Raw genomic sequence first — 17,751 nt, 5'->3', positions numbered from 1 at the left:
GTTTTCAATTCTCTTGGGTTTACACTTAGGAGTAGCATTGCTGGGTTATAAGGTAACCTCTTTGAGGAACTGCAAACCATTTTTTACAGCAGCTATACCATTTTACATTCCCATCACCAGTACCAGTTGCTCCACATTTTCACCATTTGTTATTTTCCATTTTTTTATTATAGCCATTTTATTGGGTGTGAAGTGACATCTCATTGTGGTTTGTATTTGCATTTCCCTAAAGACTAATGATGTTAAGCATCTTTTCACGTGCTTATTGGCTATTTGTATATCTTTTTGGAGAAATGTCTATTCAAATCCTTGGCACAATTTTAAACTGGGTTATTTGTCTTCTGTACTGTTGAGTTGTAAGACTTCTTTATATATTCTGGGTACTAGGTCTTTACTAGTTATACAATTCACAATTATTTTCTCCTATCTTGTGAATTATCTTTTCACTTTCTTGATAGTGTATTTTTAATTTTGGTAAAGTCCAACTTACCTATTTTTTCTTGCTCTCGAATTTTATGGACTGCCCCTTAGTTTGGGTTTGACTGAGGTCCCCCCTGTGATTGGTTCAGGTTATGCACCATGACCTTTAACCTTCCTTACACCTGGAGGAAGGTGCTGTTGTCCTGTTAACCCCAGAGGTCATTGGCTTGCCTGAGGGCCTATAGCCAGTTTGAGGTGAGCAGGTTTCACCCCAGCCCCACTGAGAGCAGCACACTCACCTGGGATTGTCACCTCTGCTGCTTGCAGGATGGGCTCCAGGCAGCAGTGGGAGTTGTGACCCAGTCCAGGAGTGTGGGCAGGGTGGAGCCTAACCTGGGCTGACGCCCACCTATTGGCCCTTCCGCAGTTGGGTATTCCTAGTGAAGAAGAGTTATCAAGACACTGACACCTCCCTGCAGAGCAGCATCATCACCAAAGTCAAGGGCGTGATCTTCACCAACACCTCGGAGCTGGGGGAGCGGCTTTGGGATGTTGCCGACTACGTCATCCCACCCCAGGTCTGAACCCCGGCTGGCAGGGCGCTGGGACCCAAGGACCTCCATTCATTGTCTCCCGTGGCCCAGAACAGCTGCCAGGGTTTGCACAGAGAGATCCTATACAGATCCTACCCCAAGTCCAACTCCTGCCCTCCTTTTCTGTGCCTCCTGGGACTGCTCTGTTCCCAGCAAACCCTGAACCTATTGAAACCAATGGGGCTCAGAGAATTTCCAAGTTGGTGTGAGTCCCTTAGATCAGCTCCCTGGCTGGATCACAGTCTCCCTGGGCCAGGGCGGAGCTGCCCCATTACTGCTTTCCTCCTGGATCTGTGCGTGGACCCCAGGGGCTGAGGTCAGAACAGGGATTTGTGGGGCAGGGGCGGTTTGTAGGTGTGGGTCTGGGAGGAACCCATTCAAGGACTAGGACAGTGGGCAGATGGGTGGGATGGGAGCCACTGATTTTATGGCTCCACTGTCCCCACTACCATGCAGAGGCCCCGCCCTGCCAGGTAGCCCTGGGAGGGAGGGTTCCAAGAGAGCAGGCGGTTCCTTAACTCCTCTCTGGTTGCTCAGGGGGAGAACGTCTTCTTCGTCATCACCAACCTCATTGTGACCCCCAACCAGCGGCAGGAAACCTGTGCTGAGGTTTGCTTTGGCACCAGAGCTGGGAGGTGGAGGAAGACCCTGGCACAGGGCGGGGGCGGGGGGAAGGGTGGGGAGGGCTGTGCCCATCTCCAGAAGCAGTCTGTCCCCCCCAGGGCCCTGGGCAGGGGGACGTACACAGTGCATGTACCTGTCCTCTGGGGGAGAAAGGTTCTCAAAGGTGTGTGGCCCCAGGCAGGGAGGAGCCTCTGTCCGACCCCTGGGGTGGGACTGGCTGAGCTGGGAACCTGCAGGGGAGCCCTCCACACAGGCCCCCTTCTCTCCTGGCAGAATGAAAGCATTCCCGACGCTGTGTGCTCCGAGGACAGTGACTGTCCTCCTGGGGAGCCTGTCGTGACTGGAAATGGTGAGGCCTGGATGGCCGGGGCGGGGCGTGGGGGGTGGAGAGAAGGCTGGGGCCTGGAGGCTCCTGGCACCACCCTTCTCCCCACCTGCAGGAGTGAGGACCGGCCGCTGCCTGCGGGCGGAGAACATGCAAAGCGGCACCTGCGAGATCTTCGCCTGGTGCCCGGTGGAAACAAGGTCCCGGCCGGAGTACGTGGCTGTGGTTTGGGACCCCAAGGGGTTTCCCGGTCCTGGGCAGCGGGTCCAAGTCTGATGGCAGAGGCATGTCCACTCCCAGATCCTCATTCCAAGGACACCCCACAAAGGCCTGAACTCCACCCCACCATGAACTGCCCTTGGCAAAGGCCCCAGGGGACCCTGGGAGCAGCGGGGGGCGGGGCTGCGGCGTGGAGGGCAGGGCTTCCTAAGCAGGCTGTCCCGGCTGGGTTTTCAGGAAGCCTCTCCTGGGCAAGGCCGAGGACTTCACCATTTACATCAAGAACTTCATTCGTTTCCCCAAATTCAACTTCTCCAAGTATGTGGGGCGCAGCTTCTGGGGACCCAGGGCTGGGGCCATGGCTGGCCCCTCTGTGTGTGTGTGTCTGTGTGTGTGTGTGACACTGGGTGTGAATGGACCGCAGGGGGAGGCTGGGCGCCCTCCCTGCTGCGGGGTGGGGGTCTGTTCTTGAAAGCGGTGGGATGTCAGCGTGGATGTGGTTGGGGCTCCAGCTGAGAGCTAAAGTCAGGGACTCAGCCTGGAAACGGCAAGTGTGCCTTCATTTCACCGTCTGTTCCTGGCCGCCCCCAGGACCAATGTGCTGGACACCGAGGACAAAGCTTACCTGAAGTCCTGTCGGTTTGGCCCCAAGGACCCCTACTGCCCCATCTTCCGACTGGGGTCTGTGGTCAGGTGGTCGGGGAGCAACTTCCAGGATATAGCCGTGCAGGTGGGTGCGTGCCTCAGGGAGCCTGCCCTGGGGCCTCGGGGCTCTGAATGAGGAGGGGTGTGTGGGGGAACCCATGGGGTGGGGTGGCCCTGCAAAGTCACCTGCCCCAGGGACTTCCTGTTTTCAGAATTCGCTGTGACACAGCCGCTGTGCCTGCGCTCGGACCTCGGGCACTCAGTGAGGGGCACACTCAGCACCTGCCGTTTGGTTCTTAGTCGCTGGGGCAGCAGCTGAAACTGCACCCAGAGGAGCCCCACGGGCACATCCTGGCTGTGTAAGGTGCCTGCCCATAGTGTAGTAGGTGCTAAGCGGGTAGTTCTCTCGGAGGCAGGAGGCAGGAGGCGGCGGGGCTGGGGGCTGCCGGCCACACCTCTCCCAGCCCCTCCTGGGCCTCCCACCTTCCTTCCAGGACGCTCCAGTGGGCTGACCCCTGGCCTCAAGGCGTCCCCAGTCTTGTCCAGCTGTTGGTGGAGAGCGGGTCTGTAACTGCTGTCCATCTCCCAGACACGGATTCCTCTTTCCCACCCAGGGCGGTGTGATAGGGATCCAGATCGAGTGGGACTGTGATCTTGACAAAGCTCCCTCTGAATGCAACCCTCGCTATTATTTTAGCCGGCTGGACCGCAGGCTTTCCGGAAACTCTGTCTCCTCCGGGTATAACTTCAGGTAATGGGCTGGGCCTGCTGCCTTATGACTCTATCCATGTTTCGTGTCCTTTCCTGGGTGCCAGCACTATGACACCCTTTCCTAGTAAGTGTCAGGGCGGAGGTGCAGGGAGAGACAGCTGAGGAGGGATGGCCTCTGGAAGGAGAAAGGGTGAGTCATGGCTCAGCTGGCTCAGCTCTACCCGTTCTCGGTGGCCCCAGGTTGGCCAGTGTGCAGTGGGAAAGTGTCTGACAAGGACTTCAAAGATGAATCTTAGGCATGTCAGCGAGAGGGTCTGCAACCTCTCCCAGGGCTGCTGGGAGCGAGGTCCTGGAGATGCTTATAAATCTCAAAAGCAGCTGAGATCTCCCCTGGCTGTCTCCCCAGGTTTGCCAAATATTACCGCGATGAAGCTGGGGTGGAGTTCCGCACCCTGATCAAAGCCTACGGGATCCGCTTTGATGTCCTGGTGAATGGCAGGGTAGGTGAGCTGCGTCTCCCTTTGGGACGCTGGGCAGGTCCAGGGCCGGGCAGGCATGTTGGGAGGGACCCTGCTATCCACCTGCTCCCTCACCCTGCCTTGTCTCTCTCTGTGCTTCAGGCAGGGAAGTTCAACATCATCCCCACAATCATCAACGTGGGCTCAGGGGTGGCCCTCATGGGCGTTGTGAGTACCTCCCCCTCCCTCCCCTTTACCCTCTGCACATGGTGGGGGGCGGGCGGGGCTCCAGGGGAGCTGTCCAAATGCCCCAGAAACAAAGAACTGGCAGGTCAGCGCAGGTGCCAGTAAAGAGGACTTTCTGGACTTCACACCCGGCCAGGGGCCCAAGGGGGCAGAGGACTGCCTGAGTTTCTCTTTCTGGAGCCACAGGCATCTGCCTATTGCTCTGGAGCTGGGGTTTGGGGTTGGGGGTTCTCTGGGATACAGGATTAACCCCTGAATTTTAATTTTTATTCTATTATGACAGTTACAGATGCCCCCATTCTCCCTGCCATTTGCCCATCTCTAGTCAGCCTCCACCACCCAGCCCTCCTCCTGGCCTTCCCCTACTATTGTCTGTGTCCACGGGTTATGCATTGTGTTCTTTGGCTAATCTCTTCACCATCTTTCATCTAGTCCCTCCCACCACCCTTCCCTCTGACACCTGTCACTCTGCTTCATGTATCCATGCCTGTGGTTCTATTTTGTTCGTCAGTGTATTTTGTTCATTAGATTCTACATATAAGTGAGACCATATGGTATTTGTCTTTCTCTGACTGGCTTACTTTGCTTAGCATAATACTCTCCAGGTCCATCCATGCTGTCAAAGAGGGTAAGAGTTCCTTCTTTCGTAGAGCTGCATAGTATTCCATAGGATAAATATACAACAACTGGATTAGTCCCTGAACTTCTTTTATTTAAAAAAAAAAAAAAAATTATTTTTAAATTTTTTTATTTTAAAAATCAAAAAAATTTATTTTATTGATTTTTTATAGAGAGAAAGGGAGAGGAATAGAGAGCTAGAAACATCAATGAGAGAGGAACATTGACCAGCTGCCTCCTGCACACCTCCCACCGGAGATGTGCCCGCAACCAATGTACATTGCCCTTGACTGGAATAGAACCTGGGACCTCTCAGTCCGCAGGCTGATGCTCTATCCACTGAGCCAAACCAGTTTCGGCTAGCCCCTGAACTTTTAAAGCCTCATCTCTACTTCTAAAAAGAGGCAGGATGCACCTGTATATAGGGTTTCTCAACTGTGGCTCTGTGGAACAAGGGATTGCTAAAAAAAAGCATTTCTAGCATCTGGGAAAAGAAACAGAAAACAAAAAAAGTGTGCAGAGTCCAGAGTCAGAGGACCAGGTTCACCTGTGGGCCCATCCATCAACTCTTCCCATCCCCGACCCTTACTCATTTTGTTCGTCAGTGTATTTTGTTCTGGAAACCAGCTGTTGAGGTGGATTCGCCCTCTGGTGGAAGAGACAGGCGGTGCTCCATGCACTTTGCCAGAAGTGCATGTGCTCAGGCGTCAGCGGGCCCCAGCTGGGTTAGCGCAGGCTGCCTCATCTTTCCTTGGCCACCACTGCAGCATCCTTGTTATCCGCATCCCCTACACCCATCTCGTACGCTGATTCCCAGAGGGATCTTTTTAAAATGCCACAGTTCTGCGTTCTGCCCTATTCCGCGGCCTCAGAGCCCTCAGAGAGGATGAGAACCAGTGCCTTGAAGACATTTCAGTCCCTACCCAGCTCTCCAGAAGTGTCTTTACTCTTCCCCCACAGCCCTGTGGAGTTTCCCAGGCATGACAAGCTTGTTCCTGCTCTGCAATGCCCTTCCTGAGCTTTTTGTATTAATTCCTATAAGCCCTCAAGACTCAACCCAGCTGAGTCAAGTCCTGCCTTCTCTCTCCTCCTCATAAGACACATCACCATGGGCCATAAGTTACATGCCTGTCTCTTACACCAGAGAGTCCCCAGCGGGTCTCATTGTCTCAGTCCTCCCTGGTACGTGAATGCTCAGCAAGTGTTTGTTAAACACGATTGGATGAACGTCAGGCTCTCCTGTGGACCAGCCTCGTGACCTGAAAGGTGCCTCTTTCTGATCCATGTCCCCATCTGTGAATGGGGACAAGGATGCACGCTTCTGGTATTGCTACAGAATGAAACAGGATGCAGTGGTCATGTGCCTGTGGGCTCTCCAGAAGTGAAGGGTCTGAGTCAGGGACCCCCAACTCTTTTCCAGGGGTCTTTCTTCTGTGACCTGATACTTATCTACCTGATCAAAAAGAGCCACTTTTACCGCAACAAGAAGTTCGAGGAAGTTCTGTGAGTTATGCTTCCTCCCAGTGGTCCCCTGGGAGCCCTGTGGAGCCAGCCTCCCCTCCCTGTCTTAGGACCTTTACCCTGGGTGGATGGCCACGCCTGGTGTGTGAGGGGTGAACGTGGGGAGCCGCCCCGGAAGGGAGGGAAGGTAGACTGTTCGGAGTACATGCTCTATAAAACCAGACTCCTCCTCAGAGCAGCTGGCAGAGGGAAAAGCCACCATATACCTGGTTTCCAGGCCTCTTTGGGCCTCCGTTTCTCTCTGCAAAATGAGAGAACTGGTTTATATTCAGTGCCTTCTTGCACTTATAATTTAGTATATTTGGACTTGGTGGTCCTGAGGGTCGGTTGAGGGAGACTGAAGTGGCAAGGGAAGAAAGAAAATGGATTTCCTCTTTTACTACACAGGCCTGTTTCCAGGCTCTCCTGGCTGTGGGCTTGTTGGGCTGTGTCCGTGGGCAGGAAGGAAGGGGAAGGGGCTCTGGCCCAGGCCTTGGGAAGGCTCCCTGGGATTAGAAGGGGGAATTTTAAAGCGGTGATCCCTCAGACCCACCACAACCTAAGGCAGCAGGTGGCCAGCTTGCACCATTCACCTGGCTTGAACCCCAGCCCGGTTCAGAGGCTGAGCCCCGAGCCCTGACCCTAGTCTCAGACTGAGTCCTGACTGCTTGTGCCACCCCAGCTGAGCTGCTGGAGGAAGAGGGACCTTCTGCAGGGCCTGCCCCACCAGTCCTTGGGGGAGGCCAGGCTGTGCAGGCCAGTGTGAATGGCAAGTCCTGCCCAGGTACCTAGAGATCCCTGCCCTGTGGGCAGAGTCCTTGCAGCAGAACAGGGTCACAGAGGCTGAAGATGAAGCAGAGGGGCCTGGGCTGCTGGGCACAGGATGAAGGTGAGCTGGCACCTCCTGAGCCAGAATGGCTGAGTGAGCTGGCACCTCCTGAGCAGGCTGCTGAGGTCCCTGGAATGCCCAACCAAGGATCCTGGAATGGCAGGATCCAGGAACGCCCAACCAAGCTGGACTCTGGGGGGAGAGGGTGCTGGTGGTGCTTTAGCCCCTCCATGACCCTCATTAGCTTCCCAGTCCCATTTAGCAACCACAAGGCAGTCTGCTTGCTGTGCTATCCCAGTGTTAAGACAATAGGGCTATCATTTACTCGGGCTTACTTTCTGCCCAGCATGGCTCTGAACAATTTGTATATGTGAACTCATTTCAGCAACTTTAATGAGCTGGGCACTAACTTTCTCTATTCCACTAATGAGGAAACAGAGGCACAGAAAGGTTAAGTAAGTCATAAAGCTAATAAATGGCAGAGCTGGGGTTTGAATCCAGGCAGTGTGTCTAGAATCAGTTCTTTTCCACCAGGTTATTCTGTTTTATCAAGCCCCACCCCCCAACCCAGTCAAACGCCTTCCCTAAGTGCCTCTCCATGGAAATTCTGCAGCTGCCCTAGGCTGGAAGGGTGGTGGCTGTGCTGACAGGCAGTCCCTCCCTGGGGCACTGCCCTGGGCTGTCAGGAGGTGGCCTTCAGGTCCGCCTGGTCCTCTGCCTTGCTTTGTGTCTTTGAGAGGGGCCTTGCCTTTTCTGGGCCTGCCCCCCCCCCCCCCCCCCGCTTCTTTCCCCAGTGGGGGCTGCCCAGAGGAGCCCTCATGTTCAACCAGGCTATGATTCTGTGACTCTCCTCTTGTAAACCACATCCCAGGAGTTCACTGGCCTGGGTGGACTTTCCTCCCACCCCAGCTTTCATTCTTGGCCAACTCAGGAGTTGGCACCCTCTAACCAGAAGCTGAGACTGGGCAGGAAAGGATGATGTTAAAAGGGCTGTGGCAGAGAGGAAGGCAGAGGATGGAGAGGAGTGAAGAGAGGTGGTAGGAACTGCAGCAGCTGGGCCAGGAGGCAGTGGAGGCTAGGGATCTGCTGGGGGGCTGGGCATTTAGTGGCTGCTGTCATTGCTGGGGCAGCTCCAGAGGCCTCGGCCTGAACAGCTGAGCGCCTGGGATGCAGCAGGGACCCCGGCACACTGCCCCTCTCTGTGGATGCTCTGCCTGCGTGCTGCCTGAGAGGCTGTCACTGTCCATAGGGTTCCCAACCACCCTCTGCCCTCTGTGCGCTCACCACCACCCACACACAGGTCTGGCCACCCGGGGAACGGAAAGGTGACCGCGGAGCAGCTGCAGAACCTGCAGACGGTGGAGGCGTAGCCAGAGGCGGCCGAGAGCAGATTTGGTGAAGACGGCTGCAGCTCTGAATGGGAAGAGGGAAGTGTCTGCATGGACTGGGGCTTCAGGCGCCACCCCGCCTCCTGCACTTTGGGATCTTGCTACAAGCTTTTTGTTGTGTGTGGGGGAGGGGAGCCTCCCAGTGTCAGAGTGGCTCAGGGTTGGGAGGAGAGATGCTAGAGAAGGAAGGGGCAGGCAGGGGTGTATATTAGGGGTGTCGAACTCAATCAGAGAAGGGGCCAAAATCTAAAATCCAGCCTAAATCGCGGGCCGAATGGTTTACTGAACAGTCATAAACTGACAATGTCATAAACTGACAGCGGAGTGCAGTGATGACAGCGCGGTGCGGGCCACATTGCAAGGCCTGGCGGGCTGGATTTGGCCCGCGGGCCTTGTGTTTGACACATGTGGTGTATATGATACCAAGCGTTTCCATGTTGTCTGAGAGCCTAGTTGGACATTCATTCACATTCATACATGCAGTAAACATTTTTTTGCTGTGGGCTGGGCCCTATCCAAGACATGCTTAAATGAGATGCTGAACTGGCCCTCAGGGAGCGGGGCACCGTGTAATTTCCTCTGGAGACTACAGACTCACAGCCAGGCTCAGCCGTCTGGCCCTCCTCCAGCCTCCAGCTGACTTTCACAGAGAGGACGCAGGGAGGCCTCACACCAGTCTGACCTGCCCAGCCTGGGGAGGCTCCCGGATAGCAACTCGCCCAGATGGGAGACACTGCCTCCGGTTTGGCTCTTGCTATTTGGTGGGGCTGGTTGTCCTTAACCAGCTCCCCTTCCCCTCTCCTCAAAGGCTGGCTGGGTCTGAAGGGCTAAGGACAGGGTGCTCACTCAGCAGGTGGGAACAGTCACCCTCCTTCCCACCCCGTCTGTAGAGCTCTCCTCAAGCGGTGTCCCCGGACCCGCAGCCTTGGCATCACCCCGGAGCTTGTCAGCCCTTCCTCCTCCTAAATCGGGGCTGGCTGGCAAAGGGCTCAGGGGCTCCTTACACTCCGAGAAGCCCTGCCCGGGTGAGGAGCTCTGCAAAGCCTGATTCTGAGGGAGGAAAGAGCCAGCTTGGTGGGTGGCGCCAATTTCCAGGCCAGACTTACTAGTACACACCGTCTCCTTTGAGACCATAGGACCCCCTTCCGGCCCCGGAAAGGAGCATTACACTCAATCAGAATATTTTAACGAGGCAACACTTCTAGGATTCAAAATTTTAAAGGTACAAAAGAATAGACAGCAAAAGCTTTCCTCCCGCCTGTGCTCGAGGCAGCCTGTGTTACCAATTCCGAGAGGCTCCCTCGTTTTCAAACTGAGAGTCCACTTGTTACTCAGGACGTGAACTTTTCCTCATGCCTGCAACATCAGACCATGACGCCTGTCAGAAAGGGCCCGATGGAATGGCCTAGAACTCCGAACTATGGCAGTAAAGGCCCGCAGTGCCCGATGCACAGCTGCCAGGACCCCGGGGAGCGCCCTCTCTGGAAGTGCTCTCTCGGACCTCCCCGGAGTGAGGGGAGCCTGGTTCTCTGCATGCAGAGGAGGGGTGAGCATTCTTCCCCTGGGGCCTTGGGAGAGGGCCAGAGGGGTCTGGAAGGCTCCACCACCAGGGCCGAAGGTTGTGGTCCCCAGAACAGGAACCCCTTTGGAACAAGCAGCTCCCTCCCCTTGGGCTGCCTGGTAACCAGTCAACAGCCCACCTGCTCTCTGAATAGAAAGTGAAGAATCAGGGCGATCCATTATGATGTTTCACTTAATCACTAAAGCCAACTCTTAAGAGTGGACAATCTAGCCTCTTATGTTTGGCAGGAAGTAACAAGGGCAGGGGCATGGCTGCTCAGGGTTGATCTGGTTTCTCTTAACCTATTTTTGGAATTGCCTGGCAGGAGCCATAAATCACAGGAACAGTTGTACTGTTTATTTTATATTGGAGCCGAAACCGGTTTGGCTCAGTGGATAGAGCGTCAGCCTGCGGACTCCAGGGTCCTGGGTTTGATTCCGGTCAAGGGCATGTACCTGAGTTTCGGGCATGTCCCCAGTAGGGGGTGTGCAAGAGGCAGCTGATGGATGTTACTCTCTCATCCATGTTTCTGGCTTTCTATCCCTCTCCCTTCCTCTCTGTAAAAAATCAATAAAACATATTTTAAAATATTTTATATTGGAATGAAATGTCTTCCTACATTATTCAGTCAGTAAATATTTATTAAATACCTACTGTGTAAAGTGTTGGATTAAATGCTAGCGACATAGTGGCAAGCAACAAAGAGTCCCTGCTGGAGTGTTTCCAGCCCTGTGCGCTAAACTTTATTTTTATTTACTTTTTAAAAAATATTTTTTATTGAGTTTTTACAGAGAGAAAGAGAGAGGGACAGTTAGAAACATCGATGAGAGAGAATCATCGATTAGCTGTCTCCTGCACACCCCCTACTGGGGATGTGCCCACAACCACGGTACATGCCCTTGACCGGAATCGAACCTGGGACCGACCTTTCAGTCCGCAGGCCGAGGCTCTATCCATTGAGCCAAACCAGTTTCGGCATGGGCGCTAAACTTTAACCCTTTGCACTCTGCTGTCCCCTCTCAGGGGACATTGGAATTCTAGCATATCACTCGGATGTCCCCTCTCAGGGGACATTGCAGTTTATTAGTGATTATGGGGAACTGAGTTAATTCAACGCACGTTTCGCAAAGTAGCGTCGAGTAGCTGGTAGCCAATGTCCAGAATGGTTCGGAGTGCAAAGGGTTAATAACTGGTAGTCACACACGTCACAGACTGAACTGAGTTTTCAGTGGAGTAGCCAGAGTTTCCCCAAGAAAGCGACATATTAGCTCAAATCTGAATGGTTAGTAGCAGTCTAAATAGGTGACCGAGGAAGCATTTCAGGTAAGGGAATCACACTTAAAAGAGAACCTTGACATGAGGAGCAACCAAGGACCTGGATAAAGACTTGTGACTGGAGCTGTGAGGCTTTCTTTTCAACTTACTTTAAGCCTTGCCCCATTAAACTTCACAGCCATAGAGGACTGACTCAACCTAATTATTTCTTCAACTCCAGAAAAGCTGTCTAGGTGGCCTTCTTACTACTGCCAGGGACACCATGCTCAGGAAAGCCAGTGACCCACCACAGCGCTGGATAGTAGCACATTGTACCAAATTCCCTTGCTTTTGCACAGTCCCCCGTTGCTTCCGTTTTTGCTCATTGCCTCCGGAGTGCCATGCTGCAGCTCAAAAATACATTTGTAAACTGCGTGCCATCAATATGACATCACAGGGACCAGCCAGGAAAGAGCCCCATGCACTCCACTCCTGATGCAGGGTCATCAGGACTGACAATCACAGCTGCCCTTTTCCCTGCCACCCCCCTCAGTTCTTTCTTCTTAATGGCTGATTGAAAACTGGGGAATCAGCTGTAAAGGGGAAATGTGACTTCCTCCAGGGGTCTCTAAGCACCAGTTAAGGACTAGAGCGCTCTTAGGGACTAAAGAGTCTAAGCCATTCCACTGGGAACGGCACCTTGTGTATCTGGAAAAGGGCCCGACTTGGTTCCGACCCACCCCCTGCACCAAGTGATGCACTTTCCTCACAGCATACTGTCCAGTAGACACAGAACCTCTCCCCCAAAGGCACACCTTTCTTCCAGCCGTGTGTTTCCCCTCAGGCCGGTCCACAGAATCAAAGGGAGGGGGAGGGAGCTGGCACGTTTTCTGGGACTGCCCAGAGTCTGTGTTCTCTGACATTTTTATTTGGTTATAAAACAACACAAAGGTTAACTTTAGATGTGTCATGATTTTTCTCCCTTCATGTCTTCACGGTCACCCATGTTTTAGATTAAAATGTAAGGAGAAAATGAGCCCAAAAGAGGCAGACACAGAAATCATTAGTGGACAATATATTATGTTCCTTATTATCTTGCAAAGAATTAAAATGAAAGGAAACTCTTTAAATGAGCAAACATTAAGACTAAAAGGTTGAGAAACAAAGATGGTGGCCTAGGTAAGCACCTAAACTGCTGCCTTGCACAACAATTTCAAAACAACTAAAAGACAGAATGGACACCATCCAGAACCACAGGAAAGCTGGCCGAGTAGAAATTCTACAACTAGAAGGAGCCACAAAGTGCTGAGGTACAGAGAAGCACACAGAGAGGAAGGGCAGCTGAGTCCCTGGCTGGCAGGAGGGGAAAGGAAGCCCCCAACTGCACTGAACCCCAGTTCCGACTGCACTGAACCCCAACCCTGGCCAAAACCCCGCAGACCCAGGCTCATATGTGTGGAGTCTAGACTGTAGAGAAAGGCACTTGGAGACTCGGGGGAGCCGCAGCGGGCAGGGGTCAGGAGGTGTGTGCGCGCGAGAGTGCATGCAGAGAGGTCTGACTGCGGAGGTTGCCACAGACTTTCCATAGCGGAAGGAGTTGGAAGCTCCTGACTGCACTGAATCCCAGTTCTGATTGCACTGAATCCCAGTTCCAGGCGAGCCCTTAGGGGACTCACTCTCTTTCAGGGGAAACCTGGACTGTCAGGCAGAAACTCAGGGGAGCCACGGAAGGCAGAGGTCTGGAGGCAAGTATGCAAGGGCAGGGCAGATGGGAAGCTGACACTGTCTGCTCAGCCTTGAAACTCCGCCCCATCCAAACTGAGCACTGAGGCTTTTGCAATTTTTGCAAGTCTGGTCCTATAAGGCTATCTCCAATACAGAAGGTATCCTGACATAGACACAGCTGATACTCACATTCAATTGGCCTAGAGGTCAATTCCTCCCAGTGATACCAACAACAATCAAGACTTAATTACCAAAAAAAAAAAAAAAAAAAAAAAAAGATTTAATTACAACAAGGCTGTCCACAAAGGGGAGCACCAAGAGTGTCCACCCTCAGGTAACTGGGAGGCTGACCCACTGAACCATATAGGACACCTAGCACACAAAGCTACCCTACCAACTCAGGGAAGCAGTGAAAATGTGGAGTCAAAGAAACAGACCACAAATGAAAGAAATGGAGGAGAACAAATGACTGGATATAGAAATCAAAACCACAGTTAAAAGGTTTTTCAAGAATTTCCTAGAAAAGGCTGATAAATTTAACGAGACCCTCTAGGATATGAAAAAGGGCCAACTAGAAATTAAACATACACTTACTAAAATAAAAAATATTATACAGAGACCCATCAGCAGACTAGAGGAAGCAAGAATCAAATCAAAGACTTGAAATACAAAGAAGCAAAAAACACTCAACTGGAAAAGGAAAAAAAAAAAAAAAAAAAAGGCCGAAACCGGTTTGGCTCAATGGATAGATCGTTGGCTTGGGGACTGAGAGGTCCCGGGTTCGATTCCGGTCAAGGGCATGTACCTTGGTTGTGGGCATATCCCCGGTAGGGGTTGTGCAAGAGGCAGCTGATTGATGACTCTCTCTCATCGATGTTTCTAGCTCTCTATCTCTCTCCCTTCCTCTCTGTAAAAAATCAATAAAAATATATTAAAAAAAAAAAAAAAGAATCCAAAAAGTTGAAGATAATGTAAGAAGCCTCTGGGACAACATCAAAATTATGGGGGGTGCAAGAAGAGAGAGAGCAAGATACTGAAAACCTATTTGAAGAAATAGTGACAGAAAACTTCCCCCACTTGGTGAAAGTAACAGACTTACAAGTCCAGGAAGTGCACAGAACCCCAAACAAAAGGAATCCAAAGAGGACCACACCAAGACACATCATAATGAAAATGTCAAAAGACGGAGAATATTAAAAGCAGCAAGAGAAAAACAGTTAATTACCTATAAGGGAGCACCCATACGATTGTTAGCTGGTTTCTCAACAGAAACTATGCAGGCCAGAGGAGAGTGGCAAGAAATATTCCAAGTGATGAATAGCAAGAACCTACAACCAAGATTACCCAGCAATGGAAGATCAGATAAAGAGCTTCACAGATAAGAAAAAGCTAAAGGAGTTCATCACCACCAAACCAGTATTATATGACATGCTGAAAGGTAAGAAGAGGAAGAAGAAAAAAGTAAAGATAAAAATTATGAACAAATACATATCTATAACAAGTGAATCTAAAAATCAAGTGAATTAAAAATCTGAAGAACAGAATAAATTGGTGAATACAATATAATGAGGGGCAAAGAAAGAGTGGGTTGATAATATCAGGGAGAAAGGGGTGTGTGGGGTGCAGGAAGAGATTGGAATAAATTGTACACCTATGGATGAGGACAATGGGGGGGAGGTACGGGCATAGGGTGGGGTGGGAACCGGATGGATGGGAGCTATGGGGGAGAAAAAGGAAAACAACTGTAATAATCTGAACAATAAAGATTAAATTAAAAAAAAACTAAGAAGGCACTGATAAAATTGGCACTTTCATTCAATGAGTAATCTGGTAATACTCTGGAAAGCATTTGAAATTAAGTTTTAATCTTCTGTTCCAGCCTATTAAATTCTCAAAACAATATAGATATGTAGACATTCATTGCAGTACTTTTATAATAATGAACATTTCAAACAACTTTACTGCCTAATAACAGAGGAATGGTTAGGAAAATCAGCTCATTTACCTTCTCCTCCCTATTCCTCCAAGGACCCACTGCTTCAGGAATGAACTCCCCTTCCCACTCAAAAAGGCCCTGAGAGGATTGGGGATACAAACCATTAAAGCGAGTATCTTCAGTGGTGGACAGAGTGGGTTCAGAGGAAGCACTGGGGGAGAGGGAGGCGAAGCTGTGGCCTCAGCTTCTTGGCTTCCTGTGCAAGCATGTAGCCCAGGACCCGAAATGGGATTCAGGCAGTCTGGGTCCCAGACCCATTTCCATTATTGGCCATGGCGCAATACTGTCTGCAAAAGGGGACTTGGATTCAATCTATTTTCCTTCTGTCAGGGGAATATAAAATTGATTCTGGTCCAGATCTATCTCACAGCTTCTCTCTCCCCTCAGATACAGGCCAAACTCCTTCCTGCCCAATTTGAATACCTGGCTTTTTTCCAAGTACCCCTTCTCCACACTTGACTTGGCTGTTTTTCAACCTTCGGTTCTCTAATGTTATTTCCTCAAAGAAGACTTTCTTGACCCCTCACCTCCCAACCTGAGTTCAGTTTGGAGTTCTTATGTACTCTTCATAGCACTTACCATAATTTAAACATCTGTGAAATTAGGTAATGCTGGTCTTCCCAGTTAAGACTATAAATTCCATGAGCAACGTGTTCACTACTATAACTTTAATGCAACATTTATTCCTCAATTAAAATATGAATTTTATTATAAGATAACCCTCCTGATGATTAGCAATCACAGATTAGCATATAGACAGAGGCACTGACCACCTAGGCCACATGTGTCAAACACAAGGCCCGCGGGCCAAATCCAGCCCGCCAGGCCTTGCAATGTGGCCCGCACCGCGCTGTCATCACTGCACTCCGCTGTCAGTTTATGACATTGTCAGTTTATGACTGTTCAGTAAACCATTCGGCCCGCGATTTAGGCTGGATTTTAGATTTTGGCCCCTTCTCTGATTGAGTTCGACACCCCTAACCTAGGCAAGCCCATAGATTATTTTAGAAGACAGCTTGAATTAATTTTTAAAATGGAAATGACAGCCAGCTGTAACTAGGTGAAATGGAACTGATAGGACACCACTCACACCTGAAAGCAGTGGTTGGTGGAAGGGAAAGAGGGGCTCTGCAAAGGTCCACTCAGCCAACACAGCAAGAGCAATTAAGAGGCCTACACGTGTCCCAGCTGGCATGACTCAGGGGTTGAGAGTGCACCTACGAACCAGGAGGTCACATGCCCAGATTGTGGCTGGAACCCCAGTAGGAAGCATGTAGAAAGCAGCCAATCAATGATTCTCTCTCATCACTGATATTTCTCTCTCTCTCTCCCTCTCTGAAGTCAAGAAAAATATATGGGGGGGGGGGAGGGGGAGGGAGAGGAGGAAGAAGAGACCTACATGTGAATCCAGGCTCTGACCTTTCCGAGCTGTGCCTCCTCTGGAGCCTTAGGTTCATCAATGGGGACAATGATCACATCTATTCCATAAGGATATTGCTAGAATCAAATGAGATAATGGGTGTAAAACACACGTGGCATAATGCCCGGTATATAGGGCACACAATAAACATCAACTGTTCCTAGTTCCACAGGTGTTAACAAGTTCTCTCCGTTTATAGGCCCTAGTGTCAACACAAGGAAATTACCAAAGGCCAAGCCTCACTCCCAGCTCTCCAAGAGTCATCAAAACTTGGCGATTTTGCACCTACCACAGACAGGGGGAGTCGGGAGGACGAGGTCGGGGAGGACGCGTTAAAGCAGGAAAAACTCCGTCAAGTGTCTCACGCTTCATTTAATCTGAAGAATATTACAGGCTCTCGGTCTTCTGGCATAAGTTATAACATTACAGAACAAGCAGTGAATCCAACAATGTAAAAACTAAGTTAAGTCTACACGTTGTTCCTGCCTGGCAACGGTCTTCCCCGTCTGGTTTTCTAAAAAAAAGTCACCCCCGCCGCGTTTCAGTAGACGTGCACCATGCCGTAGAGGAACGTCCAGAACAGGACGTAGGTGAAGAGGCCTCCGATGAGGCCTCCGGTAAAGAGAGGTCTCCGTGACTTAAAGTATTTGTTCCACCTCCTGCCCGCCTTGAGGATCAGGAGCAGGGAGAGCAGGATGGAGGCCAGCAGGTAGAAGATGAAGCCGTAGAGGCCGGTGAGGCCGAGGATGCCGGCCGTGGCCCCCGACAGCGCCGACACCGAGGTCCGGCAGTAATCCAGGACCGCGGCGTTGCCTCGCACGGCCGCCTCGCTGATGAACGGCGGCCCTTCCCGCTTGGCCACCACCGCGGCCATCGCACCCGCTGGGCACTCGGCCTCTGCTTTCCCGCGGAGCTGAGAAGAAAACCAAGGTGCCAGTGGCGCCCGGCGCGTGGCGAGTTGGGTTCACGCTGCTCCTCCCCCCACCCGGGGGCTTCACCTTTCCAGCCGGGGGTCGGGGAGCGGCAGCACGTCCGCATTCCCCGCCCGGGCCCACCCGCTTACCTGGAACACGGGGGCAGTCCCTCGGCGTGCCCTCAGACAGTCAGCGGTACGGTCCCCCGCGGCGCCATCTTGCCCTGGAGCCTGCTGGGAAGGCCCGGGCTGCGCATGCGTCAAGACCGCGCTCCCGCCCTCTGGCGCATGCGCAGCGGGGCGCCC

At 51.8% G+C, this 17,751-nt stretch overlaps 2 protein-coding genes across 5 annotated transcripts in view; one reads left to right on the top strand and one right to left on the bottom strand.

Annotated features, from left to right (window-relative positions):
* The window catches only part of ITGAE (integrin subunit alpha E), a 91,083-nt gene extending 74,247 nt beyond the window's left edge, over positions 1 to 16,836 (top strand). Inside the window, exons 2-13 of one of the 4 annotated variants that reach the window (XM_084862849.1) lie at positions 848 to 998; positions 1,551 to 1,622; positions 1,911 to 1,986; positions 2,078 to 2,174; positions 2,419 to 2,499; positions 2,773 to 2,911; positions 3,441 to 3,577; positions 3,944 to 4,037; positions 4,158 to 4,223; positions 6,280 to 6,362; positions 8,489 to 8,583; positions 16,732 to 16,836. In XM_084862849.1, the coding sequence (XP_084718975.1) occupies positions 848 to 998; positions 1,551 to 1,622; positions 1,911 to 1,986; positions 2,078 to 2,174; positions 2,419 to 2,499; positions 2,773 to 2,911; positions 3,441 to 3,577; positions 3,944 to 4,037; positions 4,158 to 4,223; positions 6,280 to 6,362; positions 8,489 to 8,558 (1,066 nt within the window). In that variant the 3' untranslated portion in view covers positions 8,559 to 8,583; positions 16,732 to 16,836. Of the gene's footprint in view, positions 1 to 847; positions 999 to 1,550; positions 1,623 to 1,910; positions 1,987 to 2,077; positions 2,175 to 2,418; positions 2,500 to 2,772; positions 2,912 to 3,440; positions 3,578 to 3,943; positions 4,038 to 4,157; positions 4,224 to 6,279; positions 6,363 to 8,488; positions 15,886 to 16,731 lie in introns of those variants that run through there. The other 3 variants (XM_084862856.1, XR_014793062.1, XM_084862851.1) reach the window with 3 other exon arrangements.
* Positions 16,837 to 16,884: 48 nt separating this feature from the next.
* EMC6 (ER membrane protein complex subunit 6) lies at positions 16,885 to 17,711 on the bottom strand. Its single transcript, XM_084863070.1, has 2 exons — positions 17,596 to 17,711; positions 16,885 to 17,445 (listed from the first exon to the last, which is right to left on the bottom strand). The coding sequence occupies exon 2, from the start codon at positions 17,404 to 17,406 to the stop codon at positions 17,074 to 17,076; it is 333 nt and encodes a 110-aa protein (XP_084719196.1). The 5' UTR covers positions 17,407 to 17,445; positions 17,596 to 17,711; the 3' UTR covers positions 16,885 to 17,073.
* Positions 17,712 to 17,751: the final 40 nt, after the last annotated feature.

This window comes from Pipistrellus hanaki (assembly GCF_964339955.1).
Source record: "Pipistrellus hanaki genome assembly, chromosome: 16".
Taxonomy (NCBI): domain Eukaryota; kingdom Metazoa; phylum Chordata; class Mammalia; order Chiroptera; family Vespertilionidae; genus Pipistrellus; species Pipistrellus hanaki.
This window is presented reverse-complemented; position numbering and strand designations above follow the sequence as displayed.

Bases quoted from the DNA above. Each gene is read 5' to 3' on its own strand.
- EMC6 (XM_084863070.1), bottom strand. From the start codon at position 17,406: ATGGCCGCGGTGGTGGCCAAGCGGGAAGGGCCGCCGTTCATCAGCGAG.